Genomic DNA, 24,241 nt, shown 5'->3' on the forward strand with positions numbered 1-24,241 from the left:
AAATGACAGGTCCTGCTCAAACCCAGAGGGAGGGAGTGGCATGAGGGCACGGACACCAGCAAGCAGCGGCCACAGGGACACATTGTATGGAGTCTGTCAGTGGATGGTCTAAGATGGTCTGTCTACTATCTTTTACTCTTTTTTGCAGATATGGGATGGAAAGGGAGTAATAAACTTGAGAGTGACTAGTAGGTGAAGATTTGTTCCTGAGTTTATTCTCATAGCATTTGCATTCTGCAAGGTGACCCGAGGTGATGTCGGCATCCCAGATGGGCGGGCGGTCTCCACGCTCAGCTCCTCACTCTTGGCTATTTGCATCACTGCTTTTATCATTTTGGGTTTTTCTTCATCTCTTGTTAAAAATCACCTTTATTAAGTATACAGTGTGATGAGTTTTAACAAATATATGTAACCATGAAACAACCAACTATCGAGATATAAAAATATTTTTTAAAATGTTACCATAGGTCCCATTGGTGCTGATCCTTTCACATTTCTGGCTGTAGAAAACCATTGATCTGCTTTCTGTTTATATGTTAGTTTTGTCTTTTCTAGATTTTCATATAAATAGATCCTGCAGTATATAGACTGGTTGGTATCTGTCTTTTTCTCTGTGCCTAAAGCTTTTGAGGTGCATTTTGTTGTATCAGCAGTGCTGATCTTTATTTTTATAATTTGTAGTTATTTTTATCATGTTTATTGCTCAATAATATTCCATCATATGAATGTAAAACAACTTGTTTATGCATTTACCTGTTGATGAACCTATGGACTGTGTCCAGAGATTGGCCATTATGAATAAAAGTTGCTATGACTATTCCTGTATAAGTCTTTGTTGTATTAAATATTTATCTTGGGTAAATATCTAATAGTAGAACTGTTAGGTCATATAAAAACCATATACAGGTTGAGTATCATTTATCCAAAATACTTGGGACCAGAAGTGTTTTAGATTTCGTATTTTTCCAGATTTTGGAGTATTTGCATGCATATAATGAGATATCTTGGGGATGGACCCCAAGTCTAAACATAACATTCACTTATATTTCACATATGCCTTATATGCTTAGTCCAAAGATAATTTTATTTTTCCTTTGGGGATGTTCAATAAATTGTGCTGTGCAGCCTTTGTTTTAATCATGACTCATCACTTGAGGTCAGCTATGGAATTTTCCACTTGTGGCATCATCTCAGCACTCAATAATTTTCAGATGTGAGAGTATTTCATGTTTGATATTTTCAGATTGGGGATGCTCAACCTCTATTTCAATTTATCATACACTGCCAAACTACTTTCTAAACTACTATACCATAGAAAATTATTTTAAACAACAACTTGAAGGACATGAGGGTTGGCTCCATAGATAACTGGGGGAAAGAGCCTTCCAGGCAGAGAGCACCAGGAAAGCCACTGTGGCTGAAGCAGCTTGAGAACGGGTAAGAAGGCTGGGAGGAGAGGCCCAGAGGTGACGGGGCTGGTGCAGATCAAGCAGGGCCTTGTAGATGAAATTTAAAGACTTGAGTTTTTACTCCACGTGACGTAGGGAGCCATTGGAGGGTTTTGAGCTGAGGAGTGATCCAACACAGGACAGTTCTGACTGTTGAAAAGGTGAATCTGGTTACAGTTTTGCAGAGTGACCCTAAAAGGGCAGGAAGACTGACAGGAAGCCCCTACAGCAATCCACGTAAGGATGATGGTGATCTGAGTAAGGTAATGGAGTGGATGTGGGGATTGGTGGAAGCAGCAAATCCAAAGGGATTTGCTGATGGATTGGATGTGTAACGTGAGAGAAGAAAGGAATTAAAGTTGACTCTGGAGTTTCTGGCCTAAGCAGCTGAAGGATGGAGTTGCTGTAACTGAGAGAGGGAAGACGAGGGACGGAGCAGGTTCAGGCATGGAGAGTAGAAGTTCAGTTTTGGACATTTGCATTTAAGATATTTGTTAGATAGTTATGTGACAACATCAAGTAAGCGGTTGAGTGTGTAAGTCTGAAATGCTGGAAAAAGTGTTGGGCTGGAGATACAAAGGTGTCCTCAGCAGAAGGATGGTGTTTAAAGGCATGGAACAATAGAAGATTAAGCAGGTTAGATCCATCAAGCGGGGAGAGAAAAGAACTAGAGACCAAGCCCCAGGTCATTCTAATAGTTTGGAGAAAAGAGGAAGAACCAGCAGAGACAGACTCCTCCATGGGAGTGGGAGGAAAACCAAGAGAGTCTGGAGTCCTGGGAGCCACGTGAAGAAAGCGTATGAAGCAAAGATGAGCCTTGGGAGATGCTGTGGATAGCTTGAGTAATGCTATGACTAAGAATCGACCTTTGGATTTAGCAATGTGAGTATCATTAGTGATCTTGATTAGAGGAGTTTTGGTGGAGTAGTGCTGGTAAAAAAGCCTGATAGCAGTGGGTTTAAGAAAAAATGGGAGGGGAGGAATTGGAGTCAGCTGCATGGATGAGTTTTCTTTTAAAGCAGAGCAAAGAAATGGGATGGACGGTATCTGGTTCATAGTAGATATTTAAAAAGATAAATGAATAATAGTATGTTCCTATATACCAGTACAATTTTCCTGTAGAAAGTGGAATATTCATGGATGAGAGAAAGAGAAAACTTTCTGGGTGTTGTATTTGAGAAGCACAGACTTAACGCACAGTGGAAGGCTCAGCTACAGACAGGAGTGTGAATACTTATCTGTGCTGATAAGTGGAGAAAAGGGGTATGTGAGTACAGATGCTGGTAGCTGGATAGATAGGGGGTGGGAGCCTATGAGGCCTTTTTTCTTGTTCATTTCAATATTCTTTTTCTCGCTTTTTTTTCTAGAAAGGAAGAAATAAATTTATATTTGTTTGAGACATGATTTCATACGTAGGAAACCCTAATGATTCTATTTTTTTAATATCTAAAACATTCAACAGATGTTTCTGTTGCATGGGTAGCTTTTATAGTGCTTAATCCAGGGCTGTTAGTGTGCCCACCACCTGAATGGCATTCACTGGGCCATTTGCTACCCCTCTCACCCTCCCTTCATGACTCCCAGTGACTTGCACTTCTCTCTGGGCCCATAGGTGCCTGTCAACAGTTCCAAATTAGAGGGGACATGTGGTCTTTGTTTTTCCATTCCTGAGACCCTTCACTTGGGGTAGTGGTCTGTAGTGTTTTCAGTGAGATGGAAACAAGCTTTATTCCTCCATAGGTAGCTTCAAGCTTATTGCTGGAGCGAGTGAGCCTCCCTCAAGTGTGCTAATTCCTGCTGACAGGTCTGCGTTCACACCTGGAATGCCTGTCTGCTTTGTCTCTGCATATCCAGTCCTACTTGTTTCTGAGAATCTAACTCAGACTGTACCCACTTAGTGGGCCTTCTCTCGTCACCACTGCCTGGAACCTTCTCTCCCTCTCTGTGCTCTTGTAGCCCTGGCAGTTCAGGCACATTATTTGGCACATTATTTAATCTCACGCTGTCAGTTATCTTACCATGTTTATGTGCTTTTTAAAAAAAAACTCTTCTTCTAGATTGTAAATACTATGTAGGCTAGATGGATCTCAGACTTCCTCATGGGCTTCAACATACACACGGCTGAGCCCATAATGGACATCTAGAAGATTCATGTCGATTGCTTGCAGATACCCTGGAAGCTGCAGATGAGGCTCATCCATACAGAATAGGTGGATGAGGAGACACCCCCTCCTGGGCCATCTCCTCCCTCCACTCCCAGAGGTCCAGCTGGGATTTGGGGCGCTCAAGCTGAACCTCCACCTTTTCTTGGAACTGGGAAGTCTCTCCGAGAGAGATTGGTAGAAGGAGGAAACAGTCAAGAGAAGAAACAGAGTAGGAAGAGAAAATTCTTAACAGTCATTTTTCTAGTGGGCTAGGTTTTTACTTTAAATGACATTCATTCCTTTGTTCGATATAGAATCATCTTCTATGTGTGGACAGTGCGCTAGCCATGAATACAATGGTGACAAGATGTACCAGGTGCCCGTCCTCTTGACACTGAGAGCTCAGGGCCTGAAAATACTTTTTATTTTATTTTTTTTGAGACAGGGCCTCACTTTGTCACCCTGGGTAGGGTGTCGTGGGATCATAGCTCAGAGCAACCACAAACTCTTGGGTTCAAGCAATCTTCTTGTCTCAGCCTCCTGAGTAGTTGGGACTACAGATGCCTGCCACACACCTGGCTACTTTTTCTATTTTTAGTAGAGATGGAGTCTTGCTCTTATGCAGGCTGGTCTTGGACTTCTGACCTCAAGGCATCGTCCCCCCTTGGCCTCCCAGAGTGCTGGGATTACAGGTGTGACAGAAAGGACTGTGCATGGTGTTATGGTGCTGACTCTCGCCCCGTGTTCTTCCTGTTTCCACCCTGCCTCAGTGACTTTGCTTCACTCAGAGTTAGCTGTAGTCCTTTCTATATTTTGATGGCTGATGAATCTCATAACCCCACAAAACTCTCTCAGGTACCCTCAGACCACAGGGTGAACTGTCGTCCTCGTGTGATGTACTTCAGGCCAGTCTGTCTTTTTTCTAACATCCTGTAGGGCGGCACTATCCGATGGGAATAGTGTAAGCCATGCATGCCACTTCATTTTTTCTGGTGTCCATATTGAAAAAGCAAAAAGAAATACATACTATAAATGTTAATAATATATTTACATTATCAGTTTGACATGAAATCAACATTTAAAAATTACTAATGAGCTTTTACATAATGAGTTTTTACATTCTTCTGTTGTGTTTCCCCTTAGAAACCTAATGTGTAGTAAGTCTGTGAAATCCTTCTCTGTGAAATCCTTCTCGCACATTTCACTTTGGGTTAGTCATCATCTCAAGGGGTCAGCAGCCACATGTGGCTCCTGCCTGCCATCCTGAATGGCACATGGGTAGTCGACAGGATAGGTGCTATCCCTGGTCCCGAGAAGAAGCGTAACTTCAGAAGATTTGCCTGGTCATAGGACTTGGCTTCAGGACACAGCTAGGCTTCCAAGGGAGGAGAGTGACTGCCAGATGTTAGAACTTAGAGTCCCACTGGTTGTATAAGCTTCAGTGTAAGAAAAGTTATCCTGGACTTTGCAGAGCACCGGCAAGTAGCTTTATCCTTTTTCAAGAATAGATTAAAGAAAATGTCAATCCAGAATTGAAAGCAAATTTGGGGATAAATGCCAGATTGTGTCAGATTCCATAGATAATTAAAAATTTTTAGCAGGCTGTAAGTTTCCTATCTGCCAATTTATAGAAAAAAATATATAGTATTTTTATACCCCAAAGAAAGGTTTTACTTACTAAGTTTTCACTTTTACAAAGAAAACATTTGTGTAAGAAGTTAAGGAAAGCAAAGGATGGTTCTGGCAAGTTCTCTTTCCTAAATAGCTGAGATAAACAGACCATTCTGAAGGCCCCTTTAGCTCCTTGAGTGGGGCTGTGTTCTTGTCTTCACCCAGGGTGTCCTGGGGATTGCAGAACCTCCAGAATTACCCCTGGCTTTTGTAGAGGGCCTGAACTTTGCTAAATTAAGCCCAGCCAGGCCTATTTGTGACCAGGAGGCTCCCGCCAAGTGAGAGAAACCCGTCCTGCTAAGGAATGTCCTGGGGAGGGGAGAGAGTCACTGAGATCATTGGTATTTGTGTGTATGTTTTCTCACTTGCCAGCTTCACTAGGCCAGATCAACAGAGGCTTCTGGACTCCACCAAGATTCTGATGGAGTGACTATGGGGAATGAATAGCTCATGACACAATGAGAGGGTTTAACTAGATATCAGTGTAAATACCCAGGCAGTGTGTATCCTGGGAACTCTGCTCAGAGTCTAAATAAAACAAGCAAAACACCTCATTCCCCCCATTTTTCTTTTTCAAAAGAATAAACTTTATTTTTTTAGAGCAGTTTCAGTTTACCAGAAAATTGAATGGAAGGCACAGGAAATTTCCATTTACTCCTCCCCCACATGCGTACAGCTTCCCCTATTGCCAAAATCCAAGGACACCTCTTTGAATCTATCTTTTCTTGGGTTCCTAAGCTCAGTATGTATATATATATATGTGTGTGTGGTTTTTTTTTATTTTTTTGAGAAAGAGTCTCATTTTGTCGCTACAGGTAGAGTGAGGTGGTGTCATAGCTCACAGCAACTTCAAACTCTTTGGACTCAAGTGATCCTCTTGCCTTAGCCTCCTGAGTAGCTGGGACTACAGGTCCTGCCACAACACCTGGCTACTTTTTCTACCTTTTTTTTTTTTTGGTAGAGATGAGGTCTTAGTCTTGCTCAGGGTGGTTTTGAACTCCTGAGCTCAGACGATCTACTCACCAGGGCCTCCCAGAGTGCTAGGATTACAGGTGTGAGCCCCACACCTGGCCCCCAAACTCAGTAGTGACCACAGATAGCTACTTCTCTTTGTGATTCACACATACGACTGTTTTTGAAGAAACATTTATTGAACACGTATTATATATCTGGTATTTTGACCTATGTCTTCTCATTTAATTTTCACAATGTCCCTGAAAGGCAGTGACATTAGCACCATTAAAAAAATTAACACCTGAAGGAACTGAAACTTAAAGTGACTTATCTCTAGAATATAGGGGATGAACTGTGTGAAACTGTAAAAGTAGTAGCTGAATTTCTGTATTTCCATATGGTTCAAGCTAATAGAATGCAACAGCACTCTCATTAGCACCCGGGACAATTTAGTGCTAAAGCCTATACTTTGTGTTGTACCGCACTACAGTTAAAGATACTAGAGCAGCACTAGATTCTTTGTCTTCTCTTGATTCTTTGTCTTCTCTTGATTCTTTGTCTTCTCCCAAGAAGTAGCCAGGTGTTGTGGCAGGCACCTGTAGTCCCAGCTACTCAGGAGGCTGAGGCAAGAGGATCACTTGGGTCCAAAGGTGCTGTAGTCTCTAGAGCTGCTCCCTAAAAGACTAGAACTGGAAGCTGAGGTATGATCTATCTCCATTTGAGTCCAGGAATGTTTCTTTTGACCACTATTTTTCAACCTTTTTTATCTCACGGTGCACTTGAACCTATAGTTAAACTTTTGCAGCACACTTAAATTATGTTGATTTAAAAAAAAAAAGGTAAAAAAAATATAGTCACTGTGCTTTGAACTTCTTTTGAAAATAATTTAATTAATGGTCTTTAAATTGTTGGCAGCACACTGCCTAAGATCCTCTCGCAGTACACTGGTTGAAAATCAGTGCTATAGAGACAGAAGTTGGGAGTTGCATGAGGGCCCTGCACTGATTTGTGTATGTGATGCTATTTTTATCCGTCACCTGTGCACATTTCCATACAGCTGATTCTGGATTATCTTCCGTTTGTTACACTCTGCTGTGATCATCTGTTTAATTAACCCCCATAGGCCATAAATTCCCAGAGGACTGTGACTGCGTTGTCCTGCTCTTCCCAGTACCTATGTAGTTTTAGAACGCTTGCACAGACAAAGTAGGTGCCTGCCAAATATTTGATGAAGATACAAATGAATAACAAGTGCTATTGTCTCCCAAGTGACATGTGGTCCCTGGGCAGAGGACAGGGTAGCTGACTTGTGAGACCGTCTGTCTCTCTCTCCTTCACACACACACCGAGCTATGTCTGCCTAAACACCTGATCTCCTTAGGACCCGTCCCTGGCCTCAGTGCTTACTCAGATATGGACATCTCCATTGTCTAGTCAAGGTAAAACAGGCTGAGAAAGGGATGGTATTGCTTTCAGGCTCCTACTAAGAACCAGTAGAGGCTGGGCTTGAAATAGTGGCCTTAACAGAGAAATTTAGCCATTTGGGTGTGGATTTTTATACAAACCAAAACTTTCCACTTGGTTTTTTCCCATCTCTTTGGGGGACTGGACACTAAAGCAGGCTCTGGCAGGAGAATGCTCTGGCCTTGCAGAGTCCTCTGGTTACTAAGGCTGAGGACGTGGCCCTGCTATCCTTTCCCTGACAATGAAAGACGCTTCTCACGTGGTGGGGCAACCTATGTGTCTAATTTGGGGCTTTCCTGCACCAGTAAAAGACAGTGAACATGGAATGTGGAGAGAGACAGGCATTGCACCTCTGAGTCAGGACTTTCTGCCACTCCACATTACAGTCTTAACCTCAATGCTTTGCTTTTAAACACCTCTGACTAGTGGTTAGGGGTCTCACATCAACCTGGAAGATGAGCTACACAGGGGGTGTTTTATTCTTAGAGGCAAGAGGGAGGGGCTCGGGTTCAAGTTGATTGACTGTATAGAAACAAATCTTTGAGAGTGACTAGCCTAAGGTCACACAGTTAATGACAAAGCCAGATATCTACACACACCAACATTCTATTTTTGCTCTAATCCTTAGTGAATAGAGAGAAACTTCATTTACAAAGAACTCACCTGGAAGTTATTTAAGTGTTTTTCTAGGGATCATGCTAGGACTAGCCCCTCGTCCCTTGGTCAGGGCAGATAGAATCCCTTATGAAAATAGGCGGTGCTTCACCAGTTCTATAGAGCCTTGCCCCAGTGGGATCAGAGAAGCCTGGAAAAGAAAGGCACGTTGCATGCAAAAAGTACTTATGGACTACTCTTTTCATAGAAGAGGAATTCTAAAAAGAAAAGATTTAAAAATAAAACCCATTCACTAATATTTACTTTTCACCTTGGGTGACTACTCAGGAACCGTGTGAGAGACTCTTCCTCCTGCTAAGTTATTTCTTTTGGAACTCCTTTAATTCATTTGCATGGGATTAGGCCTTACTGACAGATTGAGACAGAGTCCTGCCCTCTTGCCTTAGCTGGAGAGCTGTGCCATCATCATAGCTCACTGCAACCTCAAACTGCTGGGCTCAACTGATCCCCCTGCCTTAGCCTCTGGAGTAGCTGGGGCTGCAGTAGCTATGCCACCATCCCTGGATGAGTTTTCTATTTTCACATTGTTTTACCCACCTCCTTCCTCTCCCTTTCACCTGCTTGCCTTGTAGAGGTAGGATCTCAATCTTGTGCTCAAAACTCCTGACCTCATGCAATCCTCCTGCCTCTGATTCCCAAAGTGCTATGATTATAGGTGTGAGCCACTGCACGCTCGGCCCATGTTGATTTTTGTCCCTCAAAAAGACTCTTTTGAGGAGTCTTGTGCCCCCCTGGTTTGCTTCCTACTGTCTTACATAGGTGCGATGCCCATTTCCTTCACTCAGTGACACAACCTACCTCCTTTTGCACCAAGAGCTCCTTGAGGTCAAGGACTGTGATGCCAAGAAAAGCACTTAGGTTTTGGCAACCTTCAAATGTCAATACTTTACTTGTTGATTTTGTTAATGAAGGCATCCTCTCCCTCTCCCTCTTCCTCTCCTTTTTGTTTAGCAGGCCTGCCCTGGTACATGGGGCTGGCACTCTAACCACTGAGCTACGGGCACCTTGCCAACCTTTCCTTTTTTTTTACTGCCTCGTCTTAGCCCAGGAGCAACCTAAGGAGCCTGCAGATTAGTTGAAACACATACATATGGATGCACTAATGTGAAGTTAAATACCAAGACAAAACTATAGGTAAGCAATTCAAGACAGATAAGTGTTTATTCCATAAATTCATACTGAAAGCTACTGAGAACTAAGTACCTTTCTAAAACATAGAGGGATAGCCACAGATTTTAATAACTAATAAAAGGCAGAGTGAGGTGAGTACTATACTGGAAATACACATCAGATGACCACAAGTCCTGGTTTGCTCAGGAGAGTCTTGATTTAGGCCTTTTGCCCTGGAATAATTATGATAGCCCCCCTTCCTTTTCTACTTTCAGAAGGGTCTCGGTAGATGTTATAGTATAGTCATATTAGTTATAAACTATGTGGAGTTGGAATGAAGAGAAAGGAATTACTAGTTCTGACTGGGGGATTGGGGCACGTTTCCTGTAGGAGAGGATGTTTGAGCAGAACCGTAATGAAAACAGGTTTAGAACGAGGAGAGACGGTGTCATAGGCTGAGAGCAGCTGAGACAAAGATTGGTGGCCTCCAGGGGCACTCACATGATTGATTTCTCAGTCAGTAGAAACCCTTGTATTTACAGAAATGTGGGTGTGGGCGGTGCCTGTGGCTCAAAGGAGTAGGGCACTTGCCCTATATGCCAGAGGTGGCAGGTTCAAACCCAGCCCCAGCCAAAACTGCAAACAAACAAACAAACAAAATAACAGAAATGTGGCAGCACCAAAGGTAGAGAGGTCTCAGAAACGATCTCACCCTCCATCACCAGAACTCTGGTTATCAGGAGAAAGGCTGCCAGATGATGACTGATGTTGTAATCCTGTGACAGATTGGAAGGGCCCGGTGCAGGCTGGGTAAGGCAAGCAGGTGAAAGGCAAAGGGAGGAGGGGGTGAAGCAGTGTGAAAGCTGAAGGGACTGAAGGATGGGGAGAGGTGAGGTGAGAGAACTGCTTCCATTGGTTCAATCTGCCCAGTTAAAGAAGTGGCAGATTCCTCCTTAAATCCCTGCCCAGTTATAGAAGTGGCAGATTCCTTCTTAAATTCCTGCTCAGTTAAAGAAGTGGCAGATTCCTCTTCTTTCCTTCTTACATATGACCCAAACTCAGTTGTTTCTGAATTCCCCAAGACTGAGAGGTGTTTAGAGGAAGTTTATTCTCTTTATTCTCTTTTTCCTCAATATTGGAAAATAGACGTAGCACTGAGTCTATTTAGGTGGGTCTGGTGGCTGAAAGCAGCTGCCATGGGGAGCTGAATGTTCTTTGCTGTCTGTGACCTTAGTTTGGGTAACTCCAGAAATGAGAATGAAAAAATAAAAAAAGAATATGGACATTTACCTTTTCATGATAAGAATGATCCTTTTGACTTTTCAGTATGAAAATTTCAAACATAAGCAAAGAAAAAGAGAATAGTAGCTCCATGGCCTGTCTGTCACCCAGCTTTCGTAGTTTCCAGAGTCCTGCCGCTCTGTTCATTAATCTCCTTGCACCGTTCTTCCTTCTTCCTGTCCTCCTCCACTTCTTACAGCAACTCTCAGACATCATATGTGATAACTTTATCTAGAAAGACATCAGAATGTAACCCTAAAAGATAAGGCTTGGCTTTTGAACAGAATCATAATATTATCATTGTACCCCCCAAACTTAAAAATAGTTCCTTACCACCATCTAATATGGGTATGGGTCCATACTCAATTTCCCTCTAAAATGTCCATTTAAAGACCTGGAGGTCTAATCGGTATTGCTGAGTTCCAGTGTGGTACCCAGGAGTGGAATGTTTACCCTTTTAAGGAGATGATGAGCAGTAGAAGAGATGGAGGTTGGAATCCTAAATTGTTCTCAACTTTTGTCACCAGTGAGTTAGTAATATGCCGTATTAGAGAGCATTCTGAGCTTAAAACTGAGAAAATCTTTGAAAGATTTCAGACAAAAGGTTTTCCACACAATCACATAGCATTATCTATCCCTTTCCCTCAACAAACATGTCATTGTCACGCCCCTTCTTCTGCCTCAGATCCACCTGTTCCTTGTTAGTTTGGTTCCGTGTTGGTCCACTTAATGTTCTGACTAGTATGTCGGTGCTAGACACCAGGAGGGCCTCTGAGCAGTCACAGCTGCCTTGTGCTTTACACAGATTCATTTATTCCTCACTACAATCCTCAAGGTAATTTTTTAATCTCCACATTATAAATGAGGACATTAGGTTGTAGGAGTTTAAGTAACTTACATAAAATAATCTCTCAGCTAGGAAGAGGCAGAGAGGCATCTGAACTGAGGTCTACCTGTCCTGAAATTCCTATCTGAACATCACAAAGCTGAGAGGTAAAAGCTTAAGTTCTAACACACTGTCGTTTCCTCTGTCCTTAGAGTTTGTAATTTAAAAGGGCAAATAAGATGTGTAGAAGTGTGAAACATTTATATATGTGCCAGTGTTGAAGTACAAAAAGGATGATATGAACACTCATAATAATTCAGGGATCCTCAAACTTTTTAAACAGGGGGCCAACTCACTGTCCCTCAGATCCTTGGAGGGCCAGACTGCAGGCCCTGGGATGAGTTGGCTGCTAAAAGGACAGGCAGTGGTGGCAAAAACACCCGGTGGGCCGGATTAACGTCCTTGGCAGGCTGCATATTGCCCACAGGCCGTAGTTTGAGGACACCTGCTTTTAAGGCTGGCTGTAGTGGCTCACGCCTGTAATCCCAGCACTCTGGGAGGCCGAGGTGGGAGCATGCCTTGAACTCAGAAGTTGGAGACCAGCCTGAGCAAGAGTGAGACCTAGTATCTACTAAAAATAGAAAAAAATTAGCTGGGCATGGTGGTAGGCACCTATAGTCCCAGCTACTCCAAAGGCTGAGGCAGGAGGATTGCTTGACCTGGGAGATGGAGGTTGCTGTGAGCTAGGCTGACACCACGGTACTCTAGCCTGGGCAACAGAGTGAGATTCTTCCTCAAAAAAAAAAGAAAGAAAGAAAGAAAGAAAGAAAAAAGGAATTACTTTTAATTGGGAGAGATAAAGTAAGGCCTCAGAAGGACATGGCACTCAGTGATAAAACTGCAGGGAGAACAGCGATGTGGCACCAAGAGCATACAGCATGTTTGGGAAGTCCTGTCAGGCTGGAAGATAATAATGGGAGCTGAAGCTGGGTAGGTAGATTGAGGTCAAATTTTGAATAGACTCTATTATCTGGCTCAGTTGTGTAAAATTTAATTGTTGTACAGTTAAAAATCATGAAAAACTTTTTACGTAAGAGGAATGAGCTGTGAATGAAAGGTTATGCCTTTCCTAAGGCATAACCAGAGCTGTGCCTTAGGAAAAATTTAAATGGTGGAGAGACCAGTGTTGCAGAGACTAGATATGAGACAATTTTTGTACTTTGATCCTGCTGAGAAGGCAGGAGTGCCGAATAGGGTGGTAACTAGGGGGACTGAAGAGGATGGGTAAGATTGGAAAGAGATTCTGAAATAGTCAGTGATAAATAATCTCTGTTAGAGAAGCTTGAAGACAATGTATAGTTTTATTCTGTAGTTCAGGTATAATCATTATGTTCCTATGTGCCAGACACTGGTGCATATGTGACAATTATTATTTATTATTTTTAATTTTAATAAAAATGTTATTGAGATATAATTCACATACTGTTACAACTCACCCAGTTAAAGTATACAGTGTACATACCCATGTTTTAGTGTATTTGCAGAGTTGTGCTGCCATTGTCACATTTTGTCACCCCCAAAGAAACTCTGAGCCATCAACCATCACTCTCCAATTTCCCTAAGGTCCCCCAGCCCTAGCCAATATATTTCCTTTCTCTGTGGATTTTCATATTCTGGACATGTCATAGAAATGGAACAATATACTGTGTGGTTCTTGGTGACAGACTTATTTCATTTATCACAATGTTCTCAAGGTTCATCCACACTGTGGTAAGTATTGTTCCTTTCTATGACTAAACGGCATCCCATGTATAGATATACCACATTCAGTTTATCCATTCATCTGTTGATGGATGAAGTCTGAAAAATTTTTCTAGAACTTTTCTGTATCAAATATTTATTCTTGAAATAAGTTAGCTGCTGAATGGTGCTTACACACTTGGGTTGTATAGCAATTTCTAGCTTACTACCATACTGCCTTATCTATATCGACCTTTTCCAGCCCTCTACATCTTACTTACCCATCAAGTCTTAGCTGACAGCTCCAGCCATATCTGAACTATCCCACCAAACATCACCCTTAGCATTTTTTTTTGTTTGTTTTTTGAGACAGAGTCTTACTTTGTCACCCTGGGTAGAGTGCTGTGGTATCATAGCTCACAGCAACCTCAAACTCTTGGGCTCTGGCCTCAACCTCCCAAGTAGCTGGGACTATAGGTGCCTGCCACAGCCCCCAGCTATTTTAGAGACGGGATCTCGCTCTTGCTCAGGCTGGTCTCGAACCTGTGAGCTCAGGCAATCCACCTACCTTGGCCTCCCAGTGCTAGGATTACAGACATGAACCACCATGCCCTGCACCCTTAGCATTTTTAATCCATGCCTTGGAATTATGCTCTTATCTCCTCAACTGGATCTCAAACTTATGCAGCATCAAAAATACATTTTAGAAATATGTGTATTTCTATATTTGTATTTTAGAAAATACATCTTCACTATTCACCATGGGACCTTTAAAGTCCTTTCAGCACTCAGAGAGCTGTTAAATGTGGAGGACCAGACCTGTGGGAGAGTCAGGACATGTTACCACCCCTCCCTTCCTTCCTCAGAGAGGCCTTGTGGGATATTAGTGTTATGTAGGAGGCGCTGTGCAAACTATGGCTTAGTTAATGTAATGGGTAACAGCACCCAAGGATGAAAGGACTGATGCATCTTGAATTAAAATTTTTAAAATTAATCATGCAAAGCTATTTCTGTTTGTTTTTCTAAAAGGTAGTTTTTAAGGATTCACTGTGCTATGCTTTTATTGTAACCAAAGTTGGAAAATCTTATTATTTTTGAAAGATATATGGATTATATGAGCAATAAGCAATGGATCAATGTATAGAGTAAAAATTGAAGGCTTGGAAAGGAATCAGGTAATTTCAGGCAATTGGTTACTGCTGCTTGCTTTTTCCTTTTTTTTTTTTTCTTGAGACAAAGCCTTACTTTGTCCCCTTCAGTAGAGTGCTGTGGCATTACAGCTCACAGCAACCTTAAATTCTTGGGCTCAAGCAATTCTCTTGCCTCAGACGCCCACTATAATGTTCAGCTATCTTTAAAGATGGGGTCTTGTACTTGCTCAGGCAATCTACCCATCTCAGACTTACAGAGTGCTGGGATTATAGGTGTGAGCCACTGTACCTGGCTCCTTTTTCCTTTTAAAAGACAAGGTCTCACTGTATTGCCCAGGCTGGAGTGCAGTGGTGTGAGCATATCTGTGAACTCCTAGGCTCAAGCAACCTTCCCACTTCAGCCTCCTGGGTAGCTGGGACTCTAGGTGTGTGTTATTACCCCTGGCTGACTTTTAAACTGTTTGTAGAGACAGGGTCTCGCTATGTTTCCCAGGCTGGTCTGAAACTCCAGGCTTTAAGCAATCTTTTCACCTCAGCGTCCCAAAGTGCTAGGATTAAAGGTGTTAGCCACTCTGCCAGAACAGCTTTTAACCTAATGTGATGTTGAAGTTTGCAGGAAACACCGGGGTGGAGATCATTTTGTTAGAATCCTGTGTTTAATGTGGATTGCTGTTAAGACTATGGTCCAGTGGGTTTCCTGAAACAAACAAGCTGTAGGCACAGAGGAAGTCTAATCAAACAGTTAGTCTATAAACTTGTTAACCTTGTCCTCTAGTTCAAAGTACTCACATTGCATCAGAAGTATACTGTCTTTCTTAATTTCAGATTCATCATTGAAACTTTTCCTTAAGTTAGATGGGTGAACATTCCTTTGGAGACATAAAGAAAGAGAGGTGCTTCCTTCCCCATCTTCCCTTTCTTGAATACATAAATTTCCTTAGCTATCTTGACAAAGAGCTGAGGAGCTCTGTTGATGAAATGAACAATGCAGTTTATTTAGGATCCTCTCTGGCTGCACTTGGAATTTAATAATTTACACATACACATTTACTAATGGAGAACGGATGGATGTGACAAGCTATGCAGTGATTTTTCTCACAGAAAGAAGTTGCAAAAGGATTAGGCTGGGGCCCTGTAAATTGATTTGTGCTTGTATTTTGTGTGGTAAGATTTTGTAGCACCTGTGTAATTAAATTATTTTGGTCCACTAGAATAATTGATCATAAAATTTACAACCTCATCTTGTGGGGATAAAACCATTTTAACATTTCTGTGCAAAATTCATAAACATTATTATCTATTTGAATAGACAAAATAGGGAAGCATGGGAAGTCATTCTAGTTTTTGTCTTTCCTCTTTTTATTCTTTCCCTCTTTTTCATTTCGCTTTTCTACATAAAAGGAGGAAGCTAAAGGGAAAACGGTTCAGGCTGGGTGTGTGTTGTGTGCGAGTGACTACCATAGCCCACCTTTACTATAATATTTTTCCATCCTTTCTGTGACATAATGTTAGTTTCATACATGAGTATGCCTGAAAACCTCAGCCATCCTAGTCAAAGAAGGTAAATTGTTGTTGTTTTGTCTTTTCCTTTTTTTAGACACGGGGGCTTGCTCTGTCATCCATGCTGGAAGGCAGTGGCATGATTATAGCTTACTGTGACCTCAAACTCCTGGGCTCAAGCTAAGCAATTCTCAGGCTTAGCCTCCCAAGTAGCTGGGACTATCGATGCAAGCCACCATGACTGGCTAACAATGTTGTCCAGGCTAGTCCTGAACTTCAGTCCTCAAGCAATCCTTCCACCTCAACCTCCCAGGGTGCTGGAACTATAGGTGTGAGCCACCTTAGCTGGCCTGTTGTGCTTTCGTAGTTTTTATGGTTAACTATAAAAGCATTCAAACATTTTTTGAATGCTTACTGCTTTACAAATACCATGCAATGTGCTTTTTTGTAAGCATTATTTTATTGAGTCTCCTTAACCTCTTTAGGAGATTTGTATCATTATAATTCCCTGGATACACAGGAGATTGAGGCTTTCAGAGAGGACAGGAGATTTGCCAAGCCCTCTTCTTTTTCATTTATTTATTTATTTTTGCAGTTTTTGGCTGGGGCTGGGTTTGAACCCACCACCTCCGGTATATGGGGCCGGCGCCCTACTACTTTGAGCCACAGGCGCCACCCACCAAGCCCTCTTCTTGCCTTCAGGGCCCAGGCTGTTAACACCACACTTTCCCCCACACTTCTTTCAAGACTAACTCAGTGAAGCATCAGCCAAAACCAGGCAGTGTTTCCTGAGCTGGTCTTTCTGGGTCAAATGTTAATGCAAAAGTGGAGTGCTGGTTCCAGGTATTGCTTCTGCCTTAGAGGCAACCTTCTGGGTTCCAATGTCCCTTTCTTTAAAATGAAATGCCTGGAACAGATATATGTTAAAGTCTTCAGATCTGTAAATCTTTGGGCAAGTATTGACTTCATTTTCTTATCTAAGATTTAGAGCAGATAGAACTTACATAATATATATCCTCCATTTTCTTCTCTTGCCAATTGGTGGCAAAAATAAAGTTAGGAGTCCTCCTTCTCAGCATCATATTCTGAGTACTGAATCCAACCTGAAATATTATGGTCTCAGGGAAAACAAATTGCTGTCCCCAGACGACAATATTGCTGGAGTTGTTGATGACGATAATGACATATTGTAATTATTATATCTATGTTCAAAACACTGTTCTAAGTCCTTTACATGCATTATTTATGCCTCACAACCCTCTAAAGTAGAATGCTGAAGGTATAGTTACCTCCATATTAGATAAGGAAACTGCTCTGTCTTTATATTTCCCACATGAATTAATGCATATGGGTCTCTAGCTTAGGGACCATTTCTTATCATGACATTTGTATTCCTCTCAGTGTTGAGCACAAAGCTAGGGACATAGCACCTGCTCATTAGATCTCCTATTTCACTGACTGATCAGTTAGAGCAGATGAGTCTTTCTCATAGTGCCAGGCCATGGAATTGGCATAGGGATCTTGGGCCTTTTCCTCATACAAAATTGAAATATGCATTGCTACATTGTGTTAGCATAAGTATTAGTATTAGCATTGCCAGATAAAATACAGGATGCTTAATTCCATTTGAATTTCAGATAAACAACAAATAATATTTTAGTATAAATACATCCCAAATTTTACAAAGGATATGCCTGTAATAAAACAAATGATTTTTGTTTACCTGAAATTTAAAGTGAACCAGGTATTCTCATATTTTTATTAGCTAAATCTGGTGACTCTATTTCGTGTTCATAAAATGATACCTTTAAAGGAAGTCCTGAAAAGACAGGGCTATCATTTTCTTCTTAAAGGCTATTGTGTAATCCCTGAAGAAATTAAGATATTCTAAACTCATCTGACCTCAGCCTGTGTTCTATTCTGAGTCAAAAGTCCCTATTGTTGCCTCATAAGGGGAACAAGCTTTCTTTTCAATGTGTCAGTTGGAAACTTACTAGCAATATGATCTAAACTACCTTGAGTCTAACTGCCTTCCAACTGTAAAATCCTTTAATTCTAATTAACTCTTAAGTATCTAAACCAGGTTTCTATTTTTCCCAATTAGTGTGCTTGCTTCAACCACCTGCATTGAAAACATGGGTTATGAAATGTCTTCACCAATATGGTGGGCAATGCCCTTTAACTCCTAGAAATCTATGTATTGGTGTGGTTATATGGTGATCGTGGAGTAAAAAGTTTCCCTCTGTTGTAGTTCCCATAATACTTGTTTTCATACTTCAGGCACTGCACCTTCAATCACTTTGTCAACCTCTGTTCTAAAATAAGCTTCTGCTTATATTGTTATAGACTTCATCAGGGAAGGGGCTAATTGATCTTTGAATACTCAGCTCTAAGCTGAAATAAAGTAATCCCTGAACTAACATTGACGAACTCCTCCTTATGTTCCCCCCCCCCAAACCTGCCCATTTTAGTTAATAAAACGCATCACCACTCACATGCTAGAAATTTCAGCATCATCTTTGCAGTCTAATCCTAATCTCACAAGTCGCATGCCCTGTGGCGTCTGCCTCTGAAATGACTTTGAGTCTTTGACTCACCCATCTTCTTCACATCTACCACAAATTCCTTCTTCAACATAGACCTGATCATAAAGATATTTTGCTTAAAGTTCCCTGATGAATCTTTGATCTCTACTGATTACTAACTAGTCTTCTCACAAAATAGTTGCAAACTATTTTCTATACTTCTCACTATGCACTTGGCCACTTAACGTGCCCCAGACCCACTTGGAAAATTTTTCCTTTTTCTGTTGGCCAAAATGTTACTTTTTGCTGCCTTGCCTCAATAAAAATTAACTGTTCCCTACATAGATTTATCATAAGAGTTCTCTCTCACCTTAAGGAAACTTGATTTATAAAAGTCCAATTTTATGATGAAAACAAATTATTATTTTCAAAAATGTTCACTACCAAATTTCTTTAAATAATTAAATCCCTGGGTATTTTAACATATAATTTCATATATAGTAATTTGGTTTTCAGGGACAGACCTATATTAGTAAAATTTTGCTTTGGGGGGCTTTTTTTTTTTAAAAGATTGATTTATTTTTTAGACATAACATCTTGTTTTCTCACCCAGGCTAGAGTGCAACAATGTGATCATAGCTCACTGAAGCCTCAAACTCCCGGGCTCAAGCAATCCTCTTGCCTCAGCCTCCTGAGTTAGCTGGGAGTATAAGTGTGCCACTGTGTAGGGCTAATTTTTTATTTTTTAGAGATTGGGGTCTTACTATGTTGCCCAGGCTGATCTTGGAATTCCTGGCCTCAAGTAATCTTCCAGCCTCAGCTTCCCAAAGTTCTGGGATTACAGGCCTGGGCCACTACACCTGGCCCACTGTACTTCCCGTTCATTAAGCTTCTTCCATGTTGTAGTATATGACAGCATTTTCTTCTTTGTGAGGCTGAATAATATTCCACTGTATGTGTACACCACATTTTGTTTATCCATTTTTCTGTCAATGGGCATCTGGTTTGCTCCCTCCTCTTGGCTATTGTGAATAGTGCTGGATGAACAGGGGTGTGCAAAGATCTCGTCAAGTTTCTGCTTCCAGTTTTTTGGGTATAAGTGGGACTGCCCTATTACAGTTCTATTTTTAACTTTTTGAGGAACCACCATACTCTTTTCCACAGTGATTACACCATTTTACAATACCAACAGCAGTGCACAGGAGTTCTAATTTCAAAGTGGTATATTTTTATCTTGCATTTATCTGACTAATGACATTGAGTACTTGTTCACATGCTTCTTATTCATTTAAATCTCCATTTTTATAAGGGGTCTGTTCTGGCTTTTGATCAATTTTCCTATTAGCTTGTCTGGAAGAGTTCTTTATACATGTTAGATATGTGCTCTTTATTGGTTATATTTTTTCCAAATATCTCCTCCTGCTCCGTGGGGAGGAGCTCCGTGGGGAGGAGCACTGCCATGGGGGCAGAAGACTGGGGGGTCTGAGAGGACTCCCACCTCCTCATCTTGCCTCTTCCCGCCCAGGCAGTGAGGGCTGCTGTGGCGGTGTTAACTGGCCTGGTTCTGCTCCTTTCATTTCTCCACTGTGGTTGTGGCAATGGCTGTAGTGGGGATTTGGAGGGCAGTGAGTGAAAGTTTTGTTTTAACATATACTGTGTCCTCCATTGCTCTAGAGAAGGAACAGTGTTGATGACCAGGGGCAGTGAGAAGCTGGGAGAATAGGCAGGTAACTCAGAGAAGACTGAAGCACTGCAATTCATTCATCCCTGGCAGGGCTGTTGATCCGTCTGAATTCTCATTATGCTGGGGGTCACAAAGTGAGCTGAGCTGAGATGAGAGGCTGTGGTCAAGGCAGGATGCCAGAGAGAATCTGGATAGAAGGTCTGTGGCAGTTAATGACCAGGAGTGCCTGTGTGCTTTTCAGAACATCGAGCTGAAGGTTGAAGTTGAGAGCCTGAAGCGAGAACTCCAGGACAAGAAACAGCATCCGGATAAAACATGGTGAGTTATTATTTGTATTTTTTTGGGGGGGGGGCTGGTTCTGGGTTTGAACCCGCCACCTCGAGCATATGGAGCTGGTGCCCTACTCCTTTGAGCCACAGGCACCACCTGAGTTATTATTTGTACTAGACGAGCTCCTTTCCTTTCCACAGTTTGGCTCACCTATCTGACAGCAATAGATTTGGCACCAAATTCCTTGTTTCTGGCATTTGATGCTATGTCTGCTTAGGAACTGAGGCAATAGATTTTCCTTGGGCCACATGGAGCTTGCCAGAAACTGACTAGAAGGGTCACCAAACCTGAGATTATATACTCTCTATTAAACAGCAGTCAACTAATCAGGAAACAATGACTGCTTCCACTTTTAGCAGAAAGAGACAAATGCAAATAAGCTTTATTAGAGATTATCACTCCATCTGTTAATATCATTGAGAGCTGCCATAATGCTGGGGAAAATGAGTACTCGTATATGCTACGGGCGAGAGTATGAATTGTGACATTTTTGGTAGGTGGTGCTACCTACTGAAGTAGAAAAGGAGCATTTTCTTGGATCAAATAAAACCCTAGAAGAAATCTATTTCTCATAAATAAAAGCAGCAGAGTGAAAGGATAAATGTCTAGGGATGTTTACTGTGTCATTGTTTCTAATGGCAGAAAACTAGAAACAGCTATCCATCCACAGGGTAAGGGTTGAAGAAATTGTAGTATGCCTGTACTGTGGACTATTGTGCAGTTAACAGAAAGAATGAATTAGCTCTATATTATTGTCCTGGTGCAAAGTTGTTGATTAAGTTAGAGGAAGACATGCTGAGTGATAAGCCCCTTTGAGTAAAGACAAGCAGTTCTCTCTGCGTGTATACGTGTTTGCTTGATTATGCACAGAAGAAACCTGGAGAATCACACGCTCAACTCCTTAACATGCGTGCACTGGGGGACTGAGATCAGAGTTCATGATGAGGAAGAGACTTTATTTTTTTCTTTATATACTTTCATATTGTTAAATAGTTACTCTTACAATTTATAGTTTTAAAAAATTTAGTGTTAACTGACATGTATTACTAAAATTGTTACTGAAAATACTTTCAGATTCTATCCTGGGATCAGTATCCACTCAATCTGATCTGGCATTTCTGTGTCTGTAGTATTTCTTGATATTTAGGATAATAATCCAGCAAGACCAGAATACTCAAAACCAAGTTAAATTATTTAATATTTACCAAAGGATTAGTGAGCTCTTAGATCTTAGAAAAGATTGTGATAACAATTTAGTAATAAATTTCAAGATTTATGTAATGCTTTTCAAAAAGTTTTTGTGTCATCTTAACTTTGAATTAGGTGACATTATTCTTTTTTAAGAAATGAAAAAAACAAAGTATAATTTAAATCTTCTCAAATCAGTGGCCATACCCACATCTTGGGGCATGAAGTTCAAGAGTCTTCTGACTTCATAACAGCTGTAGCCTCTTAATTCAGGCATTCCTGACTAATGGAGTTACTCAGAAAATTTATAACTTCCATGCTCTAAAGAACATAGTTAGGATTGTGTAGTACATTTATCAAGGAACATGGGGTCGAAAATAGAGTCAAAGTATAATGTGATGATTCCTGAGATCTGCCCGTCTGGGGGTCTTGATATTACCTTGACTTTTGTCTCTTTTATAACCAAAACTCCTATACCCATAAAAGGCGCAATATGATGACTAGGGAGCTCAAGGTGCATGTAGCCTCTGAGACAGTGCTGGGTCGTGTCCACTATTGACCAAGGAATCCTATAATCTTTAGATAAGCCCCATGGATATAAGCTCTTGAGTCAAATATTGAAGTACCACTGGTCTTAGTATTTTGTGATCTTATAAAAGTTCAATACAGTTCTTTGCAGTAAGAATGCAACGATGGTCCATATCTCTCAACAAATGGCCTAAAACAGAAATAAAATCAAACCGGAATTAAGACCATTTAGCACCTGATACTGCCTCAAAATTTCTAATCCTCAGACATCCAAGGGCAGCTGTTGTTTGCTATAAATAAACTGGTGATACCTTATCGGCTGCATGCTAGTGCCTGGACATCCAGTGCTAGGGATATCAGAGAGGCAGAGCTGAGCCCACACCCTGACCTTCCATTAATTAAATGTCTGCTCTCTGCGGGACCATGGGAGAACGGGGAGAACTCGGCATAGTATTCAGGATAGTCTCCTATGGATTACTGGCTGGAAATGAGGAGAACATTTCTGTGGCTGTCCAAATGCATAGCCTGTCCCTGCAAGCTAAAGGGAAAGACCGCGTTAAATTCAAAGAGCCAGAAAGGCAGGAAACTAGCAAAGCACCCTAAGGAAAGCAGCCTAAATGAATGAGTGGGAGGACAGAGACTGTGAATGCTGAGCTCTGGACTGCCCGCCTTCCAAGTGAGAGGCCCTCCTCTGGAAGCCTGTAGGGGTCAGATAGGTTCTGCTTGACAAAGCAACGAGAACTGGGAATTCCTAAGAGATTACCTGGAAAGGGGGAAGAGATCATTTCCCAGATAACTGCAGAGGGGAAAAACCCTTCATTTTTCTTATCAGTGCGACTGTGGGTTACCAAGTGGGTCCACTTGCTAAATTGTGTGTCTGCCTCTGACTGGCCAACGCTCTGTGGTTGTAGGACTGATGTGGAGAATCCCAACAGCCATAATGAAGCCGAGCTCCGGCGCCAGTTCGAGGAGCGAGAGCAGGAGACAGAGCATGTCTATGAGCTCTTGGAGAATAAGATCCGGCTTCTGCAGGAGGTGAGCGGGGCTCTGCAAGCCCATGGCTAGGCGGCCTCTTCCTTTTTCTGCTGCCCGCCTTCTGGCATTGACCCTTCTCCCTCACCTTTCCATCCCAGCGTCGTCAGGTGTCTCTGTGTCTTAGGGCTCCGCACCTGGGCTGGGGACTTTGCAGCCTCTCAGTTTTCATTCTTCTTGCAGGAAACCAGGCTAGCGAAGAATGAAGTCGCCCGGATGTCTGCCCTGGTGGAAGCCGAGCAGGAGCGGAACCTGGAGCTCACAGCGAGACTGAGGGGAGCCACCAGGGACAGGGAAGATGCACCAGGAGACCAGGCCAAGCCTGACCAGCACTCGGAGGCCCTGGCCCAGAGGGACAAGTATGTGCTCTTTTCGTCACTTACTTTTCGCCCCTGCTTGAGGCCAGGGGAGCACACAGCAGCTACCGTGGTTCTCGGTGCCCTGAGGGCTGACCTTGGAACCATCACTATTTCCAAGACTTTATGGTCCCACATCCAACAGCTTTCTTTTTAGGGCTGCATCTTTAACGGTATCCTTAAGAATACTTACCTCCACGCCAGGTGTGGTGGCTCATACTTGTGATCCCAGCACTTTGGGAGGCCAAGATGGGAGGATCATTTGAGACCAGATGTTTGAGACCAGCCTGAGTAACATAATAAAACTTCATCTCTACTAAAAACCAAACAAACAAGAAAATGAAACAAAACACAAACAACCTCACTCCTTGACAATTGGGAGCCTAACTAGGTATAAGTAGAACGATGAAGAGGACCAATGATGGTGAGTAGGAGACCTGGATTTGCTTATTCAGCAAACGTGTCCTGAACACCTGTTACTTGCCACACAAGGGGCGAAGCACTAGAATGACAGCAATGAAATACTCAGCTCCTGCCACAAAGAAATGTGATGTGATTTTAGTAAGTTCTCTGATAGAAGGAGCCTGGGATGCTCGGGTGACATATTTGATGGTCATCTATTCCAGACTAAAAG

The 24,241-nt window shown here is 42.0% G+C and overlaps 1 protein-coding gene across 1 annotated transcript in view; it reads left to right on the forward strand.

Annotated features, from left to right (window-relative positions):
- LOC100964574 (myomegalin) overlaps positions 1-24,241 on the forward strand; it is a 224,940-nt gene that overhangs the window by 97,578 nt on the left and 103,121 nt on the right. Inside the window, 3 exon segments of the mRNA XM_023515468.1 lie at positions 20,415-20,491; positions 23,131-23,254; positions 23,435-23,610. Coding sequence (XP_023371236.1) covers positions 20,415-20,491; positions 23,131-23,254; positions 23,435-23,610 — 377 coding nt within the window.

The sequence above is a fragment of the Otolemur garnettii genome, unplaced genomic scaffold (assembly GCF_000181295.1).
Source record: "Otolemur garnettii isolate 467f Iridium unplaced genomic scaffold, OtoGar3 scaffold00073, whole genome shotgun sequence".
NCBI classification, from domain to species: domain Eukaryota; kingdom Metazoa; phylum Chordata; class Mammalia; order Primates; family Galagidae; genus Otolemur; species Otolemur garnettii.